Below are 21,593 nucleotides of genomic sequence, written 5' to 3'. Positions count from 1 at the left end.
GGATGTTGAGTGTCAATTTTACTGGTTCATATATAGGACATATTTTTTTGGACTAAAACCAATTGAAAAAGTTTCCTTTTAATAAGAAATAAAAAATATAACTTTTCTACACCAATCGGAAAATGTTTAGAGGGTAAACCACCCCCAGGAAAATTTAAAAATTGAATTAAACCATACAAATATTTATTAATTCGCACGAAAAAAATATATGTTAACCACAAGATCAAAATTAAATTTTGCATGTCTTGGCGTTTTTAATAAAAAAAATTTTAAGGGGGTAAACTACCCCTAAAAATAAAGACTTAATATTATTAAAAAGCCATTAGGACAAACAAACCTTTTATAAGGGTTGCGTATGTAATTTACCTCAGGTAAATAACATAGAGTTTTTTACGTATATTACATATGTAAATTACCTTAAATTTTTCAAATACAATGCATTTTTTTATGGTGAGGAGTATTATACGTATTTTACGAATGTAAAAAACCCTGAGTTACGCGTAACTGTGCAACCCTGCCTTTTTTTATTGTGCCCACGATCGACATGCCCCACGGAAAAGTTCCATAGCAGTGGAAGTCTTGTGAAGAAGTTGTCGGTTGTAACATTTCTTCCTGAATCTTTATACACTCCAACTAAATCTTTCACAACGCGTTTTCCTTGATTAACATCTTATACGTTATTTACAATTCAAATATACATTTTTCCACGAGGTTAAAAAAGTTCTGGTATAAGCTAAGGTTAAGATTGTGGTGATTTTAATCAGTGATTTTGATGTTACGTTTCAAGTAAGCTTTCTAACACCTTACGTCAAACTTATATTAAAACTAACAAATATTAAAGAATATTATTAAATTAATTGAACAACATTTTTCTTATATAAAATGATGTATATTTTTATACATGTTTTAAAACCTACGCGGTTAAAAGATGAATAATAGGATGAGTGTCAAAATAAGACCGTTTTTTGCGCCCAAGCATATAATCGATTATTATTATTATGAAAAATTTAATCTCTGTAGTATGTCTGACATTCCCACAAAAGGGTTTTTTGATTTGTCAAGTAGTATTCAAAATAACTTAATTTAAATAATTAAAAAATACACAGGATTTTGTAAATCTCAACGAATAATAGTAATTTTATTGAGTTACTGAAGAACTCAGGTTACCATAATTTTCCAAAAACTTTGCACACATACATATATTGAAGAAAATATGCGAAAATAAGAGTTTTACATTTTCAGACTATTCAGAAAAATTGGCGAAAACAATATCGCGTATGTATTTTTTTAAAATAGTACTTCGCAAATCGAAAAACGATTTTGAGGGATTGTCAGGTATAGTAAAGAGATGACATTCTTCATAATGATAATCGATTTTACTCTGTGTTCAAAAACGGCCTTATGGACACTCTTTCTTTACTGCGTAGCCTAAGATGCTGCAGAAAACTACTAAATTTAAAAAATTAATAACTCAACTTATTTACATCAAATTACTAAAAAGAAAGCCTTTAATTTTTGGTATTTGTAATTGTCATACACGATTTATGTTTATTTCAGGAACATATAAATAGTTTCATTCCTAAGAAAATTACATATCTAAAATTTTTAACTTAGAACACATTACTTAATAAAAAACTAAATTATTTTTAACAAGTGTGATAAAATCTAAATATTGAAAAACATTTGTGTAAACTTCTGGATCTCCTGTACTGCAACGTGGAGGACCCCAGGAAACTATGCCTATTATTTCTCTTTTTACAACTAATGGACTTCCACTTATACCCTAAAACATAAAATTATGTTATGTATTTAGAGGTCAAAAGCTTGATAATAATTATTAAAACATTTTAAGCAATATAAGGTCAGTTGGGGTAAATGGGGACAAAATCCCTTTTTTCATAAATTACGTAAGTTTCTTCCTTTAAAAGGTAATATTTGCGGGTTTATTTTTTTTAAGTCCTTATTTACATTCCCAGGATTAATTTTATACAGCAGAAAAAAATTTAGATAAGCTTTGAACTCATGAAACTGACTGTCCCCTTTTACCCTAAAATTTAGAAAATTTCATAAAATTTGGGTTAAATGGGGACAGCACAATTTCAAAGAAAGGTTTAAAAAAAAAGTTTCTACCCGTATCGGACAGCTGTTCGACTAGTCGAACACTACAATTCCAGACGCACTTACAAATGTAAGTGGTATAATTATTGTAATCGTTTATTAATTTTGGTTCTTTAAGAATTTGAAAGTAAACTACTCGTCGATGTTAAAAATGTAGTTGTATAATAATGAATGATATTCTAATATTTTATTTGCAATGTGAAAACTAGTGTTTGACTAGTCGAACAGTTTGTTCGGTTCCATATGGGTTAAGTATATTACTGTATACAAACTTAAAAATCATACCAAAATTTTTTCTTTTTCCTTATGACTCCCATAATATAAATTCACTTGAATTTTTGATTTTTGTCAATTTGGTTATTAATAACAAGCTGTCCCCGTTTACCCAAAAAATTTGAAAACTCAGGGTAAATAAAGACAACTTGTTATTATTAACCAAATTGACAGAAATCAACAATTTAAGTGAATTTATGTTATAGGAGTCATAAGGAATAAGAAAAAAATTTTGCATGATTTTTAAGTCTGTTTTCTTTGAAATGCGAGACAAAATACTGAAACTGTTTGACTTTGATTTTCAAGTTTTTATGCATTGAGCGATAACTTGAATTATCTTGCTGCCAATTGTCAAGATAAAAGCTTGGCAATATTCAGAACATGTTGTAGGTGATCTGAGGTTAAAATATTGACGTTGAACTTAATTTTAAAACTGTAAATTAAGCTTCAAAACCACTTGTCCTCATTTACCCTAACTAAATTTCGAAGTAAATTTAAAAATATAAAGTATCTGATAATACAGAACTTTCTAGTCAATTTGAGCTTAACGAACCAAATGTTTCAAGTCGATTCAATGCTGTGTGATTAAATTTTTAAGATAATTTGTTTGCATCATCCTAAAGTACAGATTTTTGGAGAATAATAATGATACGCTACATAAAAATATAATATTTATTAAATTCGATGATATTTAAATAAAAAAAATTGTACGTTCAAATTTTTGGCAATACTTGCTGCGAAAATATTTGAAATTTTCACTGTCCATGAAACGCTCAGAATAGAACAGTATGACTATGAATTTGAATACATGAAAGGTTCAGAGAACACCCCTGCTGGTGTTTTATTTGAAGTGGAACTTTAATTTAAGAAATAAACAAACAGACTTATACAACAGAAATAAAATTTAACTTCAAATCAACTCTTTAATACTGAAATCATTGAAACATTCTAGGAGTCTGATCTAAACGCACCCAAGATAGTGAATCAACCCAAAGAGGCTCTTCACAAATCTTACCAATGTTCCACAAATAATTATATTAACAAAATAGTTTCAGACCAATCTAATCTAACACAAACCACATCCGTATCTAACGGTATGCTAACTGAAAAAATATATTATTATTTACTAACTTACTCTACATGGACCTTGTGTAGCTTTATGAATGGCGCATAAATGTCCTTTATTCAGTTTGTAATACCCGTAAGGCCTGCAATAATCACTGTGCACAATTTTTGGAGTAAATTTTTGAATAGAACAACTCAATTCTTTTTCTTCGTAATTTTCATACCCCCATCCTGCAACCACAGCTGTTGTATTGTCAATGAAGTCCGAACTGGGCAAATTAATTTTATTTTGGTACTTATTGAAAATTATCGGCTTACATAACTGAAATAAGATTTTAAACTGATAAGAAAGAACTTTTGTAAATTTTTTAAAAATTAAATTAAAAACATTTTCGATATTAATTTTTATAGTATTTAAGAACTGATTACCGTGATTACTGCAATGTCATCTGGCTTAGAACCAACTTTATCGCGTTCGTATCCAGGGTAGAATGTACCTCGGCAAACTTTATGAATCGTTCCACCCTGATACATCTGATCTGTTCCAGTTACGACAGTTAATTGCCTAATTACATTTGCCTTTATACTTCTATCAACACAGTGGGCTGCAGTTAAAATTGTCCACTCATCTATAATAGCTCCGCCACAATTATATATTCCATTTTTACGTATTGAAACAACATAAGAAAATTCCCTCCCCCACAAGTTTCTTCCTTTTGTCAGAATGTTTTGAATCGTTGAGGCGTTCACTGGGACAAACAACTTTATGTTAGTAATGATTTAGTCGTAATTAAATCGCAGTTATAAATGAAAAAATTCACTATTTCCTGCTGATTATTGTGCTGTTGATTAAAAAAAACTTGTAAGTTTAATTGAGGGGCCACGTACAATAACAACCCCTACGCTCGGGCGCTCGTTTTCAAGCGTGTTAGTTTGGTCAAAAAATGTCAAATTTTTAAACTTAAAATTTTAATTTTTATAATTCATTATCTTATAGAAAATAAAAATAAATAAATAAACAAATTTCTCACGAGAAGTTCTTACAATTTTAAAATTTCTTGCAGACTTCTTGGTATTGAAACTAGGAAAACCTGATAATCTAACTCTCTCAATTTGCAAGACGATCATTTATGTTTTAAAAATTAATTAAATTTGAAAGGAAAATTTTTCTAGTTTTTTTCATTTATTAAGAAAAATATTAGACTTAGAAAAAAAATTTATTAGGAAAAAAGTTGCGTTTTATTATTTTCTATAAGGTAATGCATTATAAAAATTAAAATTTTAAGTTTAAAAATTTAAAATTTTTTACTGGCCTGACACGCTTGAAAACGACCGCCCGAGAGTAGGGGTTGTTATTGTATGCGACCCGTCAATTGTTGTTGCCAAAAGAATTTGACTCGACTTTGGGAAATATTATCAATATCATATGGTATGGGGTGGAGTAAGCGCAGAAACGGAAGAAGTTATAATAGTTTAAATAGATATACGCCCAGTGTGCACGTTATGTAACTGTTCTAGAACAAAAAGTGTAATTTGTTCTAGAACAAGTGTTACAATTTTGTTATAGAACAGTTCTGGAACTGTGTTCTAGACCTGTTCTGCAACAGTTGTTCTAGCCTCTGTTCTATAAGGAAGATGTAACATTTGTTCTAGAACATTTGTGCTTAATTAGTTCTAGAATTTTTAAGTAATGTTGTTACTGCAGCGTTCAAGAACAGTGTTACAAAAATGTAACATAATAGATCTATAACTGTATTTTAGATTTGTTCTCTATCTGTTCTGAAACAAATATGTAACGAACAGATGTTTTATAAATGTGGTGTTACTAGAGTTTTTTGTAAACATTCCTATGATATTGAGGGAATATTTCTCTAATACTGAGGGAATTTTTCAACGAAATAGTTTTTCTTCATTATTATGAAAATTGAGAAAAAATATTTATACACTATTTTATTTTTATCATTATTATTTTATTTTCCAATTTATAAAAATAATTTTCATTAAATATTCCCATAATATCACTGAAATATTCTCCCAATATTACTGAGATATCATCATGAAGCGGACATTTTGGTCTCCACTATAATATCACAGAAATATTTAAAAAAATATTCCAATGATATTTATGTGACATACAGTGCTATTTGGACACGGTCACTTTTTTAAGTTAGGGAAATTTTACTCAAATAAACTACAAATTACAAATCATAATTTTACTTTTATTAAAACTGATACAAAAAAAAGTTCTGTAATTCTAGAATATTGTTACAGATCGGTTACAGAATTGTTATAGAATTAAAATTTTAAAAAAATTTATTTTGTTATCAAATTGTTACATATTTGTTCTAGAACAATGGGCACACTGGGCGGTTGTGTAATAAGTTTTTTAAGCCAAAAAATATTAGATTTCTGGACGCGCAATAAAGCGAAAGAAAGAGGATCACGATTGCCGTCAAAATTTCGACGGGAGTGCCCAGGCGATGGAATCTGACTTGAGGGCTAACTTAGTAAATAATAATTCAATTTTAAAAGAAACTTGTGTTAAAGTCAAGGTTTTAATTGGTGACGAGGACAGCTCAATGATTGCGATCATCCGTAAAGGGATTGAGGAAACGTTTTACAAATTCGCTGATCAAAATCATTTATGCAAAAATTTTGGTAAAGAGTTTTACAAAGCATTACAAACAAATTATAAAGAGTTGTGAAGAAAACGAAACTAAGGACATCCTGACGAGTATCAGCAGCGTTACTCAGAATATCACAGCATTTGTTTGAGAATCACGTACAATGTGGAGTTTGTTGTAGGGATCTGAAATCACGACGTCACAAAACAATATGACCGTCGACAATGGGGTCAGTCTGTGGCAAACACATTTGAAGTCACAGTAAATTTAAAAAAAAATTTTGATAACGGAAAAAGAAAATGATCAGCATAGCTGATATATGTCGTTTCAGTAATTCTACATCTTTGTGTAGAAATTTTACCGAAGAAGAAAAAGTTCTACGCGCGAAACATATCATATATTATGGAAAGAATACATAACCAGCTATTCCTTGGTTGATCCAAATAATGTAAATATAATCACTTTTTGTTTTAAATCTTCGGGAATTTGAGAAAACCCAGATGAAATAATAGATAAAATTAACGATGGCAATATTGTAAATATTTTTTTGTTCATTTTATTTTATTTTTATATAACAATATATAAACAATTAATATTCTAATATATACCCTGGCGGATCTCGAAATCGGAATGTACGCTGAATTCGTTGTACATTCGTTACACATTGGTTAAACATTTAGTTGGAGTGAAAATTGTGTAGAAACTGAGTGGAAACTGTGGAAAAGTGTAATTGAATTGAATAATAAAAGTATTTAGTGATAGATTTGTGCTGTATTTGTTATAAATTAACGTGTTATTATTAAATAAATAAAGTTTAAAGTGTAAAATGTTCGCGTAAATTGATAGTCGATAAAGAAGTTGAGCCGACGACTTTGCACGGTAGGTGGCAGCATTCATACTTTCTCCTTTTTAAAAATTCTCTTTTTCAATTGTAAATAGAAAAATTAATTAATAAGTTATATAGTTTCTATGTTGTCATTTTTTTAACAATTGAATTTTTGAAGATTGTTTAATGAGATAAATTAAACTTGTATAATCGATGCAAATTGTTGTTTTTTAATTAAATTCAATTAAATTAATTTAATCATAATTTTAATAAAGAAAACTTTTTTATCTTTCTTTATTTTATTATTATTTATTTTTAATATAAATGTAATTAAAAGAAAAGATTTATTTAAAAGTATTTTAAAAACAACAATTTGCATCGATTATACAAGTTTAATTTATCTCATTAAACAATCTTCAAAAATTCAATTGTTAAAAAAAATGACAACATAGAAACTATATAACTTATTAATTAATTAATTTTTCTATTTACAATTGAAAAAGAGAATTTTTAAAAAGGAGAAAGTATGAATGCTGCCACCTACCGTGCAAAGTCGGCGGCTCAACTTCTTTATCGACTATCAATTTGGATGTCACTAGAAAATTCCCTAGCCTGTAAAACTCACTAACGCGAACATTTTACACTTTAAACTTTATTTATTTAATAATAACACGTTAATTTATCACAAATACAGCACAAATCTATCACTAAATACTTTTATTATTCAATTCAATTACACTTTTCCACAGTTTCCACTCAGTTTCTACACAATTTTCACTCCAACTAAATGTTTAACCAATGTGTAACGAATGTACAACGAATTCAGCGTACATTCCGAATTCGAGATCCGCCAGGGAGGTTATGTTTACTTATTTTTCATTATCAATTCGTGTCGAAAACTAATGAATTATTTTAATATTCATTGTTTATGCATGGTATATTTAAAATTATTGTTTTAAAAGGTCAATTTTCTGAATATTTATATCAGAATAATTTTTTAATTTGATAAAATTGAAGCAGAAAATCTAAATTCTATGTTGACACAAGCTTTGTACTTTACAAAAAAAGTAAATTACTGAAGAGGGTCAAAACGTATAAATAAAAAAACATCCAGTTTCAATATTTTAAATCAAGGACCCTAAAAACAACTAAAGATTCTATTCAACAATTTCTATCACTTGGACCGCAAAATAAAGTCCAAAATAAATTTACAAATTAATATTTGTTTTACAATAGTTATAATTAAAATTTAAAGTACATCATTTTCTTAAATTTTATATACTTTAGTATATTAAAAGTGTAATAAATTTGCGAACATTTTTAACAGTGTTGAATAGTGAACAGGTGAAAGTATATTTTCAGAAATTATTTATTGTGTAAAAATATAAAAACCGTGATTTGAATATTTAAGTAAGTAACTTTCAAACAAAATAAACCCTTAAATAATAAAAAAGACTATTATATTTTTTAAAATAATCGTGCAACCGAGTACAGAAAGTTAAATTTGAAATGACCTTGAAATGCAAATTCCTTACTTGCAGAATCCCCTATGCACAACCCTAAAAACGGCCACCCTGTAATAATATTAATAATATCCTTTTTCTACAAATTATTTCACTACAATAATGTTTAAAATAATATTTGTTTATTTATGATCTTACCAGGAAAGGCGAAATACAGGATGAAAAATAAACTCTTGAAACGTATTTGATGATTCATGTTGTTTCGTGTGCTACTAGATTCAAACTGAGATAAGAAGAGACCGGCAACTTTTATATATTATGAATTAAAGAAGGTTTTATAAATACAATTGTATTCGTGATTACTTGATTTGAATATTAAATATGCAATAAGAACATAAAAAAAAATTTGTTTCGAGCAGATTAAATTTATCTTGCACACCCAGCATGAGTTGCAAACTTAGCTGCGATTAAAGAAATTAATTTTCAAACAAAAACTCAGAATATTCTTGAACCTTTCACTTGAGGACTCTATATGCTTATACCCAACAGAGAAACGTCACCGCATTAACTAAATTTACATGAATTTACACATACTTTCAGAGAAAAGTTTTGTTTGAATCAAATATACTATTTTTTTTGTATTGACACAAATTTTTGGGTATTTTAATAAATTTTTTGATTTAAAAAAGAATTTGATTGAACCAAATAAACTTTTAAACGCCGTCAACAGATATTAAAATAATATTTTCAACGACGAAACTCATCACAAAAAACAGATTTTGTTTGTATTTCAAAACGTTTTTTTAGTTTCTTTAATAATTATAATAAAATATTTACTTCAATTTTAATCAAGATTATATATGGTTATGTTTCAATTTCTTCTGTCATGGAAAGGAATAGTGATTTTATTCTTCTGATACCTCGTTGGGGATTAAAAACAATTGCACAAAAAAAGAATTTTTATGAACACACTACCTAGTTTAAAAGAATGAAATTGATATAAAAATTTGGATTAATTCGATATTTTATATATACAAAAGAATTAAAGTTATATCATATTACGAAATTGAAAAATTTAAATTCCATTTAATATCTAATTTTTCCACTTTTTCGAAGTCATCAAAATAAGATAGATGGCCAACGAAATGAATTCCACTTAATTCTAAAATCCGTTTTGCATTACGTAAAAGTCGGTAAGTGTGTTTTCTATTATAATGACAATTAGACATATTTCTTTGTGCATCGAAAATAATTCGCTCATCATTTTATTTAGAAGTAAAAGTGAATAAATTTGTTGTGTTTTTTCTGTTCAATGTGAAAATAATAAATAATTTACACTGAATATGTTTGTAAAAAGTTTAATAAATTTAAACGTGAAGCATCAAAAATTGAACATAATTATAGTCTCAACATTTTTTTAGGTTATATAAAATAATCGCCTTCACTTTTTTATGGGAATAGTGTAGATTGTTAGTAAAAAAAATAATTCTGATTTTTTTTCAATAAATAAATTATTATTAATAAAACGTTTTTTATTCATTCAAATATATTCTATTTATATATTCTATTTCATATTGCACGCTTCACGAAAACGGAATTAAAAGGGATTCAAGTTTGCTGCTGTCTATTCCTTACATAAACTTACGAAATAACAAAAAAATTAGGTATTAAATGGAATTGATTTTTTTAATACTTTTTAATTCCAGCCTTCTTGCCGGGAGTTTTGAAAAATATATATCGCAGTTTTATTAATGTTATATTATTGTGACTAACTGGTAAAAAGGCTGGAATGAAAAAAATTTTAAATACCTGATATTCAATAAAATTGTGAAATTAATATTTTTAATTCTATTCAATTACAGTCTTGTTACGGCGTGTGTAAGGGCTTATGATAATTATTTTCTGAATTATAAAAAATTTTAATCCAAATTAGCACTATTTAATATATTTATTAGTTTTAAAAGAAATAGGACAAAAAAGATATGAAACAAAGAATCTGTTATCTCATGTGCATATATTTAATCATTAAATAATCATTTTCTTTTATTATCCGATTGGCAAATAGGAATGTACCTGCTATAATGGTAGATAATTGATTGTGGTTATTGGATATAATTATAATTATATTAGTTTCAGGAATCCGTATCACTGTGTTTAATCAATAATATCAATTAGCCGTTTGATTTACTTCCATCTAAAAACTAATTATTACATTAATTTAATGAAAGCCTTAATCTAAACTAACTATACTTCCCCTATATATAAACGTCCAAAACCTCAATATTGTTCGTTCATTTACAAGATATGTTTTTAGACAATTTAAAAATGAAATTAGTAATAAACAAATTTTACTGGATGAAGCTCATATTTTTCATTTGAAGTTAAAATTCCAAAATGAAAAATTTCTCATATTTACTTTTTTGGGTATATTCTAATGTAAAACAGATATATCCTGAGGTTTGCAAAAGAATATTTTGAAGATTGCAGTTGAACAGAAAAAATTAGGAATACAGATAGAAAAGAAAAGTTATAATTATTTATTATTTTTATCTTTATTTTATTTAGTGACATCACAATAAATCAACTTGGCTTTATTTCTCATGTAATTAAACGTTGATTGACATTTTACAAACAGGATGGAAAAAAAATCATTAACTATTGTTTTGAATATAAAAAAATTTATGTTTGTTAACATGATTATAATTCCCCTTTTTAAAGAATGAAGAATTATTTCAGAATATAACAATAATAATGTTTCAGTTAACAGAATAAAATTGTTATGAAATAATATAATATAATAATAGTATTATTTGTATTATTTATTTACTATAATTTAATAATGAGATATTAAAGTAATATAATTTAGGTGAAAATAAATTCAATTTCTTTTAAATAAAAATCTTTATGAGAACCGAAAATTGATATTTTTACAAAATAGTTTTTAGACGAAAGTTTGTACAATTTTAAAGCCACACATCTTGTACTATATTTGTCACAAACAATTCAATTATAATTTTATTATTTTCACTCTGTCCTATTATGCGATATATATGTTTTTTTTGTTAAAAAATATTTCTTTACACGCAGTGTATAATATAACAATAGTGATTTAAAAAATACTTGACTTTTATAGAAATGTAATTATAAATTATGTAATAGTTCTTTGAAAATGTAAAGTGATTCATCTCTGTCACCTCAGAAAATTTTTTTACCGATCAATTGTTTAGATTACAATAAAACTCATTTCCCACACTTTAAAATAATAATAGTAATAGAAAAAATTAATATAAAATAAATTTTTGTCATTTTAAAATAAAAAAAAAATTCTCTACAGTTGACATATTAATTGCGTATTTTATAACATTCTAATGGAAATAATAATTTGTAACTAATGTAAATTATTATATCTTTCTATTAGTACATATAATAAAAAAATATATATGCTAACGAAACCTAACACCTTTTTTTATTTTTATTAGCTTCTTAGAATCGAAATTTTCAAATATCAAAAATTAATACGTTGTATTCAAACTCAAATCATAATATAAAAATATTAATAGAGTAGTAATTTTTTTCTTCTTGAATAACAATTTTAACTTGTTAAAGAGAATGGAGACTCTAATATAATCTAAAAACTGAAAAATGATTTTTATTGTAAAGAAAAATTTAATAAAAATTAATTTTGAACAATTTTAGACGATCTACTTATTATACGCTTTTCGAAAAAAATTATATTGAGTTACCTAAAATCTTTTCTTAAATAACACGGTGCTACAAAAAATTTTTTTTAAATATACTTCTTATGAAACCTATTGGAGGTTGTAGGTCACAAAAAACTAAGAAGAATGGTGTATATAAAATTCTCCAAACACCCCTAAATTTTCATTTTAGAGCCAGAAAACCATTTTTACGTATGTTTATGCATAAAAACCTTTGTAACTTTCTTATTTCTGCACCGATTTCAATTTTTTTTTTCATTTTGAAGCTGAGAAACAGAGCTTCTTAGCCCATATTCGATATTTTTGTTTAAATTAATATTTATATGAGAAAAATTACAAAAATGTTCAGAAGTTGTCATTTTTCTCGCAATTTTTCAACTTTAACTGATGTTTTCATCGTTAATTTTAATTTAAACATTTTTTCTCTTCTAGCGCTATTAAAGCGTATTAAATACTGCATCCAACGAGCCTTATTTGAATAGATTTTGTAAAAAATTAACTGAATTATTGTAGTTTTTCTCTTTACAGGTCTTGTACAAGAAAAAACATTTAATATTAGTATACAAGAAAATGTACATGTTCTTCTACATATTCTTATGCAGGTTCATGTACATGTACTCACACATTAAACCGTTCATGTCCTCGTACAATCTCATTTAAAAAAAACTTTTTTTAAAAAAAATTTGAAATTTTATTAATTTAGAACCATTAAAACTCTTTACTTATGTATGCTAAGAATTATTGCACAGCTGTAAAGTTGTAAGAAAACTACTGCGCAGTCTATAAGGTTTTTCATTTTTATTAAACGAAGACATAAATGAACATGTACAAAAAGATAATTAAAAAAAATAAAATAATAAAAAATAAAAATTAGTAAAACCGTCATAACTTGGAGTATTTTTATCCAATCGTGTTCGTTTACAGTTCATTTGTAAAATTAATATTTGTTGAAAAAACTTATTGTTAGCATGACCAACATGGAATAAAAACTGTCAGAACTTAACAAATACTATACATAAACAATTAAGAATGAAAAAGAAAAGAAAACTATAATGTTCTTGAATCAGCTACTAGACCTGTAAAGAGAAAACTACAATAATTCAGTTAATTTTTTACAAAATCTATTCAAATAGGGCTCGTTGGATGCAGAATTTAATACGCTTTAATAGCGCTAGAAGTGAAAAAATGTTTAAATTAAAATTAACGATGAAAACATAAGTTAAAGTTGAAAAATTGTGAGAAAAATGACAACTTCTGAACATTTTTGTAATTTTTCTCATATAAATATTAATTTAAACAAAAATATCGAATATGGGCTAAGAAGCTCTGTTTCTCAGCTTTAAAATGAAAAAAAAATTTGAAATCGGTGCAGAAATAAGAAAGTTACAAAGGTTTTTATGCATAAACATACGTAAAAATGGTTTTCTGGCTCTAAAATGAAAATTTAGGGGTGTTTGGAGAATTTTATATACACCATTCTTCTTAGTTTTTTGTAACCTACAACCTCCAATAGGTTTCATAAGAAGTATATTTAAAAAAAAAATTTTTATAGCATCGTGTAATTAGTTTTTTTAACATTTTGACTTTTTTCTTTCAGCTTAGACAAAGATCGCAATTTTTATAAATATCTTATTTTATTCAGTAAAATATTCTTTACAATTCTAAACTTTTTTCAGTTGTTAAAATTAAGTTGTTAAAAAATTATTTTATAAATAAAATTTGTATGTTTGAATCTAATTTATTCTTTTGTATTGAATTAGTTGTATCAAAAAACTTACAAAATTATTAAATATGAAACTATTATATTAAAATATAAAAATTATTCAATAGCTATACATTTAATTAATTTGAGCTCAAAAAAATGTTAGGGTCTACTGGACCCATTGTGCCAGTTATTTTGCGATTTTTGTCTAAACTGAAAGAAAAAAGTCAAAATGTTAAAAAATTATTATTTAACAAAATATTTTAACTTAACATAATTTTTTCCGAAAAGTGTATAACTATATCTTCTAAAATTGTTGGAAATGAATTTTTATTAAATTTTTATTTGGCTTAACATTTAAACTGATAATAAGTGACAAAATATTACGCTTAGTGCTTTCACCGGTCTGTCAGACTGCTATTCCTTTTTTTTAGTGATTTTAACTTATGTAATGGCAACTGTTGTATATATTTTTCATTTTTTAACATTGAAAAGTCTATTTCATTATTATTTATAATGATTATGATTATAATAATTATGATTGTGATGACTGAAATAACTTGTTGCGCATAAAGATTTGCAGAAGTTTATACCTATATATAGGAAATTACTAAAAAGAGGTCTTTTTACAAAAAAATTGAACAATTTTGAAATTTTTAAATAATTTTCACCTAACAGTTTTTCATAAAATATGAAGCTACTGAAAAACTGAAGTTTCTACATTCTTTAAGGAGGATTACTCATGAGAAGTGTGCATAATATGTCAAAATTCAACATTTTTTTTCTCGCTTAGTTAATTAAAAATTTTAAAAAAACTTTTTGCGTATTGAAAAGTATAATTTGTAGTAATATAAGAAGATGATATCGATCATTCCGAGTCAAGGATTAAATAAAAACATTATTCTTTACGTTTCAATGGCACAGCCATCCTCTTCAGAAACTGAAAGTTTATTACGAAATATAAAAAAATTTTTTTATAAAATTTTAACACATTTGTAGAAAAAAATATTTCTTATAAAAAATAAAATTAAATGACTAAATTTACCTTAAAAAAAAAATGAAACATTATTCAAAAAAACCTTTTTTGAATAAGTGAATTTAAAAGTGATTAAACGTCTCAATTGGCACGATTTTTTTTATATTTTATAATAAACTTTCAGTTTCTGAAGAGGATGGCTGTGCCATTGAAACGTAAAGAATAATGTTTTTATTTAATCCTTGACTCGGAATGATCGATATCATCTTCTTATATTATTAAATACTACCGAGTGAGAGAATCAAAATTTTATTATAATTTGTAGTATTAAAAACAATAAAAATTTTCTTATTTTTGTATTGTGTTAGGCTTCTTAAGTATACCAATAAAACTGTGTCATTTGATTACGTTATATTGAAATTATTATCAACAACATTTTTTATATTAATATATTGAAATACAATAAACAATATTTCATACACACATAATAAAATTGTATAAAACATATGTTTAAAAGGCAAAAACTTTATTTTTACAGAACATTTAAAAATTATAAAACATAATTTATTTCGCAATAATGGATCGACTCTTTTATTTAAGATAGTATAAAAAGTAGTTGGCATCAATGAATAAGAAGATGCAGAATTTTATAGTTTGTCGTAATCTCGATGTTTAGTAAGAAATATTTATTCAAGATAATAAAAAGTGTATTTGAAGCAAAATATTTTTGAGCAAGTCGCTACATTTATAAGCAGATTAAATAATAATATTGACTTTCTAAACATATACCATATTCTAAAAGTATATCATTTTTTATTGCTTATTTTTTTGTATATTATATATCTTCAGTAATCAGTACCAATAGTAGAGCATTAGTAAGAATGTTCTAATGAAGTTTGTATTACAATATAATTAAACCTTTTGAGGATAAGTTTTTTTTTAAATAAATATTAAAACAATGTTTCTTTTAAATATTGTAAATTTCCATTACTGAATTCTGGTTTTGAGCAAAAAAAAAAGTTAACAAATTTTTCTAAAACACTTTTTTTTAAAATCAAAAATCTAGATTTTTTAAGAAACAATTTGGTTCTTAAAGGATTAGTGAAGGTGTTAAAAAAGATTATTATGACAATTTTAATTACAATTATATGTTACATGTATAATATAACACAGGATCACAAAAAAAATTAAAAATTTTACAAGGTTAATGATTTTTAGGGTTACGTGATCCAGGGCTGAAAGACACTTTGACGTCTGTCCGTTTGTCCGTCGTAGATTCGTATGGTTGCCATGGTAACCGTTTCCATAGCAACAGTTACCATGACAACCGTTTCCCTGTCAACCATTTTCATAGCAACCATTACCATGGTAACCGTTTCCATGACAACCATTACCATAACAATTCACAAATAATGTAATTATAAATTATTTATTATATACAAATAACTTTTGATCTGAATTTAAAAAGCCACGAAACCCTAGATGTAGGCGCTTTGCGCCTGCTTCTTTTCCTGATTTTTTGATTTATTTTGATAAATTGAAAACGAATCTAAAATGAGATTTGCTTCAACAAGTTACACATACAGCACAATATTTTGCTGTAAGCTTCCCTTGCGTTTAAACCTAAGATTTGTTAGCTTACAGCGTAAACTTCACCCACACAGCACCGAAAGTTTCCTAAACCTGTATTAATGCTGTGCGTGCCAAGTTGGAAAAATTTACCGTAAAGCTTAGCACAGGTTGTGTAAATATGTAAATGTCCGCAATTGAGTAAATGTTTAGCGTAAAACTGTACTGAATCTTTAAATTACGTATTTAGTACAGGTTTAGCGTAAAACTGTACTGAATCTTTAAATTACATATTTGGTACAGGTTTAGCGTAAAACTGTACTGAATCTTTAAATTACATATTTGGTACAGGTTTAGCGTAAAACTGTACTGAATATTTAAATTACATATTTGGTACAGGTTTAGCGTAAAAGTTGCCTGAACATTTAAAATAAATCTTTTGTAAAGTTTTATCATAAAATTTGCTTAAAAATTAAAATTTAATCTTTATTACAGTTTTAGTGTCTGATGCATAATGGTAAAATTACTTAGCAAAAAGCTGTTAATCCTAAGTGGATTGCAGAAAAAAGGTAAAAATAATTTAATTTAAATTAAATAATTTTAATTTATTGAAATTAATGAAATTTTTATTTAAAAAAGAACATAAAAAGTATACAATTTTGAAACAAAAAATTCTAATTTATAAAAACTTCTTTTTATGAGTGCATTTTTTCAGATGTTCAGGAGATTTTAAGGATTCACCATATCCCTACCATTAATTAATTTATTAATAAATATATTTGTGTTCATTGTATTTAAACCTTTTTTTTATTATACCATTTCTTACTAGTTATTTTTTTATTTATATGAATTGATAGCATCATTTGTAGTTAATATTTTCCGCTCAGTATAATTTTTTTATTGAAAAAAACATTATTTCTACAAAAAACTTTAATGAAAATGTAATTAACACTTTTTGTAGTTTAATTTCGCACTAAATATTTAATAAAGCTTTAATTTAAATTTATAGACAATTTCTACACTAAAACTGTAATAAAGATTTAATTTTAATTTTTAAGCAAATTTTATGATAAAACTTTACAAAAGATTTATTTTAAATGTTCAGTCAACTTTTACGCTAAACCTGTACCAAATATGTAATTTAAATATTCAGTACAGTTTTACGCTAAACCTGTACCAAATATGTAATTTAAAGATTCAGTACAGTTTTACGCTAAACATTTACTCAATTGCGGACATTTACATATTTACACAACCTGTGCTAAGCTTTACGGTAAATTTTTCCAACTTGGCACGCACAGCTTTAATACAGGTTTAGGAAACTTTCGGTGCTGTGTGGGCAGGTGAGGTTAAGGTGAGCTGCAAATGTCCTCTCTACCGTAAGCTGCAGTGTAAGATTGTAGTCAGCTTGCAGTTGAGCTTACTATAACCTTACTGTCAGCTTCGTGTAAGCTTACATTATTGTTATTAATAAATGTTAATAAATAAATTAAACAATTATTCATGCGCAGTAGTTTATTATAACTTTTACGGCTGCGCAGTAGATTTTAATCAACTATTCCCGTTAGGGTTGTATATCCTACATCACAATATAAATCATCTAGTGTGAAATAATAGTTAAATATTAATAAAAAATATTTATTTATATTAATTAACAGTAGTGTAAGCTTAAAGGAAGTTTACATGAGGCTTACAGTAATCTTACATGCAAGCTTAAAGTAAGTTTACGGGAAGCTTCCAGTAAGGTTATAGTAAGCTTAACTGTAAGCTGACTACAATCTTACACTGCAGCTTACGGTAGAGAGGACATTTGCAGCTCACCTTAACCTCACCTGAAGTTTACGCTATAAGCTAACGATTCTTAGGTTTCAACTCAAGGGAAGCTTACAGCAAGATATTGTGCTGTGTGGGTATTGGATTTCTTTCTAACCTCCCCAGCGAGAAATGAAAGGTTTAATCGACGTCTGTCCGACGTCTAAGACGTTGAGAACAGACCTAGGTCTACATTTGATCTAGATTAATTAAAAATAAACGTTAATTTAAATGTGTTTCTTAGAAGTAGAAAATTGTTTAAACAGAACCTTAAACATAGAAAACCGACCTCTTGTCCAAACACAATTATTTTAAATCTTTTAAAACTTTTTTCAAGCATTTAAGAAAAAAAACCGAAATACGATGCACACTTACATTACCCCTCACAGCACCAGATATTTTAAAATATCCCTGGAACGTCCTAGGGATATATATTTTCTTCCGGCAGTTTGGACATTCTGAGGATATACAAACCGCCTGATATCCTCAGGACGTCCCAAGGATATCCTGAAATATCTAGTGCTGTCAGGGACTAAGACAATCATTAATTCATGAGTATTCTAAGGTTTTTGGATTTACTAAATCCAAACTTACAGAAAAAATCAAAAAATTTCAAATGGCGGCTTTATAATATAGACAATACTGATAGTGTCAGATTTTTTCAGCACTGAGGATTTACCGACGTATGTGCGATATTGCGTCTATATTCTTACCTTCAATATAATACGCCAAAGGCATAATCTATCTGCCTTCCAGTGTATAAAATAAGTGTTGTCTTATTTTTGTCGAATTAGAAATCGAATAGATGGTCTAAGACATCAATTAGTATACTAATTTCTCACCGCGGGGGGGGGTACTACCGAAATCAGGATTAAAGACGTCTTATAGAGTTCCCTATATAGGTAACCTCAAAGGAATACTAAAAGGAATTTTCGATAAAGTTCAATTTTGTCTACGAGTTAGACGTCCAATTTCGACGTCTATAACCTAGACGTCTTATGGCGTCCCATTTCGACGTCTAGATAGATCTTGATTTAGACCTTATGTAGATCTTGGTCTAGACGTTAAATAAACGTTGATTAGACCTTTCATTTCTCGCAGGGAGATTAAAAATATATCCAATCGAAGATGTGTCACGAAATTCTCTTAAACTTGATATCATAGGAGGGGGGGGGTTAGTGTCGCTGATTACGAATTTTAAGTTAGATTTTCAAAATTCAAAATGGCGGAACCAATATGGCGGTTGGATTTTTTAAAAAATTGTTATATTTTTATAAAATTTATTGGTATCTGTGGGTATTGATCTGTCATATTGGTTCTGTCATTTTCAGTTTTCTAAATCTGACATCAGATTCGTAATCAGCGATTCCAAAGAAATTATAATAAATTTGTTTTGTTGAAAAAAAAAAAAATTTTATAACCTTCCAGGTATTTTCCCTACTTATATAAGATTCTATACGAAATCTTATAAGGACATCTCGTAAGAAGAATCTCATCAGTGTCCATATAGGATCCCATATGGGGTCGAAATTTGAAAAATAAAATTTGTGAATATCTCAAAAACGGTAAAAGATACGCAAAATCGAACAAAATTTTCATTTCATTTTATATAAAGCAAAAATATTTTATATTTAAAACCTAAAATATGTCTCACATTTTTTTTAAAAAATTACTACATATTCCCATGTGAGTTCCTATGTGAGATCTCATATAGAATTCTATATGGACACTCATGAGATTTTTCTCCTAAGTTTCCATATTGGATTCTCGTATAAGATCTCATGTAGTATCTCATAGGAGAAACCATAAGTGATCTTATACGGGATCTCATACGGGAATTTACAATAGAGTTAAATTTTTAGTACACGTGAAATTAATTTTTTGTCGATGGTTGGCAATGAATGTGATTTAGCTATATTGTAGAAAGAAAGAAATCCTGACGTGCATTGGAGTCAAATTTAAATTCAGATTCGTTATCAACACCTCAAAATAGGCCTGAAAATCATATTCATACCTTGTAAAAATTTCATTTTTTTGTGGTTCTGTGCAATAAAAAAAATCTAAATTGAAGTCGAAGTCGTTTATATTGTAGCTCTGTACAGCAGATTTCATTACAAAAGGCAGAAATATTCACTTTAATATATCATATTCTATATTCGATCACACACAAACATGATGCAAATTACAAGCTGATAATTTTAATTTACACAGAAATTAACAATATGAACAAATTACATGTCGTTTTTTATTACAGTAATAATTATTATATATACTATATATGAACATTTTGATATTGATAAGATTTATGATTTACATTAAATACATTTCAGCCATGCTTTGGTACAATTGTATATTTTTTAATACTTTTAATGAATAAATATATTTATTATATATATATATATATATACCCTATATCTCTCTTTTCATTTTGTTCCTCGCCGAAATTTTGAACTGCTAGTTGCGTTTTTGGTCCTCAGTATATATTTCTATCACTCCTGAATTGCTTTATATATATATTCGTATTTCTTAATAAAAAATAAAAAATTGTCATTATACATTTGTGTGATTGCGATTCTAAAAATTTTAAATATGTTCTACGGAATATAAATTGCAAAGCAGATGTACAGATACACTTTAATTCCTTTAGGTATTTTTCACATTTTTTTTATATTATATATACTTTAAAAGAAGTAGAAGCGGTAGTATGTTTAGGATAAAAATACCCTCGTTCTTTGGAAAAATAACTATATATCTTTTGTTTGGCACTGTTTTCTCTATAATGATTGTAATGATTTAAAGAATTGTTTCCTTATGCGTCTTCTAAGCCAGTCAAAAATCTGGATTTCCATTGTATCGAATTCTTAAAATTCATAATAATTTTATTTGGTTGAATTTTTAAAAGTCTGAACTTATGATGGATTTTTTTTTATGAAAGAATTATGACATATATAAAATTTACATTATTGAATTATAAAAAAGATGAAACTTTCATTTGTTCGGATGTTTAAAAGTTTAAATTTATAAATGTTATAATTCTAAATGAATTGAATTCATGAATGTTTAAATAGTTTACTACAATTTTATAGTTTAAGTTTCAGTACTAAAACTTTCGTAGAACATTCTATCACAGATCATTCTTTTTCTCCATTTATCAAATGCCCTTAAGAATCTTATTTACACATGCAAACACTTTGTTGAACTTTTAATAAAGAATCGGAGATATAATACCGCAGTATTTATGAGATTTATTTCATTTTATGTAAAGTAGAATTTTTTTTACTTGATGACAAATTTTCAATGTGTGGTTTAATTCCTTTGATGACACCTTATAGTCTACTAATAATCCTAACTTAATGTTAAATGTTTCTATGCAAACGACAAGTTTTCATACAAAATATTTTGTGAGAAATTTTACTTTAGACCATAAAAATGTGTCGGTCACATTT

At 26.7% G+C, this 21,593-nt stretch overlaps 1 protein-coding gene across 3 annotated transcripts; it reads right to left on the bottom strand.

The window, feature by feature from the left end:
• Nucleotides 1–248: 248 nt before the first annotated feature.
• Nucleotides 249–8,870, bottom strand: LOC127290881 (chymotrypsin-1-like). 3 transcript variants are annotated; one of them, XM_051319703.1, is made up of 5 exons: nt 8,568–8,870; nt 8,442–8,480; nt 3,886–4,205; nt 3,523–3,778; nt 249–1,783 (listed from the first exon to the last, which is right to left on the bottom strand). In XM_051319703.1, exons 1-5 carry the CDS (start codon nt 8,623–8,625, stop codon nt 1,647–1,649), a joined length of 810 nt encoding a protein of 269 aa, XP_051175660.1. In that variant the 5' UTR covers nt 8,626–8,870; the 3' UTR covers nt 249–1,646. The 3 variants fall into 3 exon arrangements, with proteins under 3 accessions (XP_051175660.1, XP_051175659.1, XP_051175661.1); XM_051319702.1 differs by having other exon boundaries at nt 3,527–3,778; nt 8,568–8,862; XM_051319704.1 differs by lacking the exon at nt 8,442–8,480 and having other exon boundaries at nt 253–1,783; nt 3,527–3,778; nt 8,568–8,846.
• Between the last annotated feature and the right edge of the window lie 12,723 nt (nt 8,871–21,593).

Source organism: Leptopilina boulardi, unplaced genomic scaffold, assembly GCF_019393585.1.
Source record: "Leptopilina boulardi isolate dan_hultmark-lab unplaced genomic scaffold, ZJU_Lbou_2.1 LbouV2_94, whole genome shotgun sequence".
Lineage (NCBI taxonomy): Eukaryota > Metazoa > Arthropoda > Insecta > Hymenoptera > Figitidae > Leptopilina > Leptopilina boulardi.
Note: the sequence above shows the minus strand (reverse complement) of the source record. Positions and strands in the feature narration are given on the sequence as shown.

What these genes read in the sequence shown, in the direction of transcription:
- LOC127290881 (XM_051319702.1), bottom strand. Translation starts at nt 8,625, where the DNA reads ATGAATCATCAAATACGTTTCAAGAGTTTATTTTTCATCCTGTATTTC. An exon ending in CCTGTATTTCGCCTTTCCTG is followed by an intron (nt 8,481 to 8,567) that starts GTAAGATCATAA and finishes ATATTATTACAG; the next exon opens with GGTGGCCGTTTTTAGGGTTG. An exon ending in GTGCATAGGGGATTCTGCAA is followed by an intron (nt 4,206 to 8,441) that starts GTAAGGAATTTG and finishes TGTTTGTCCCAG; the next exon opens with TGAACGCCTCAACGATTCAA.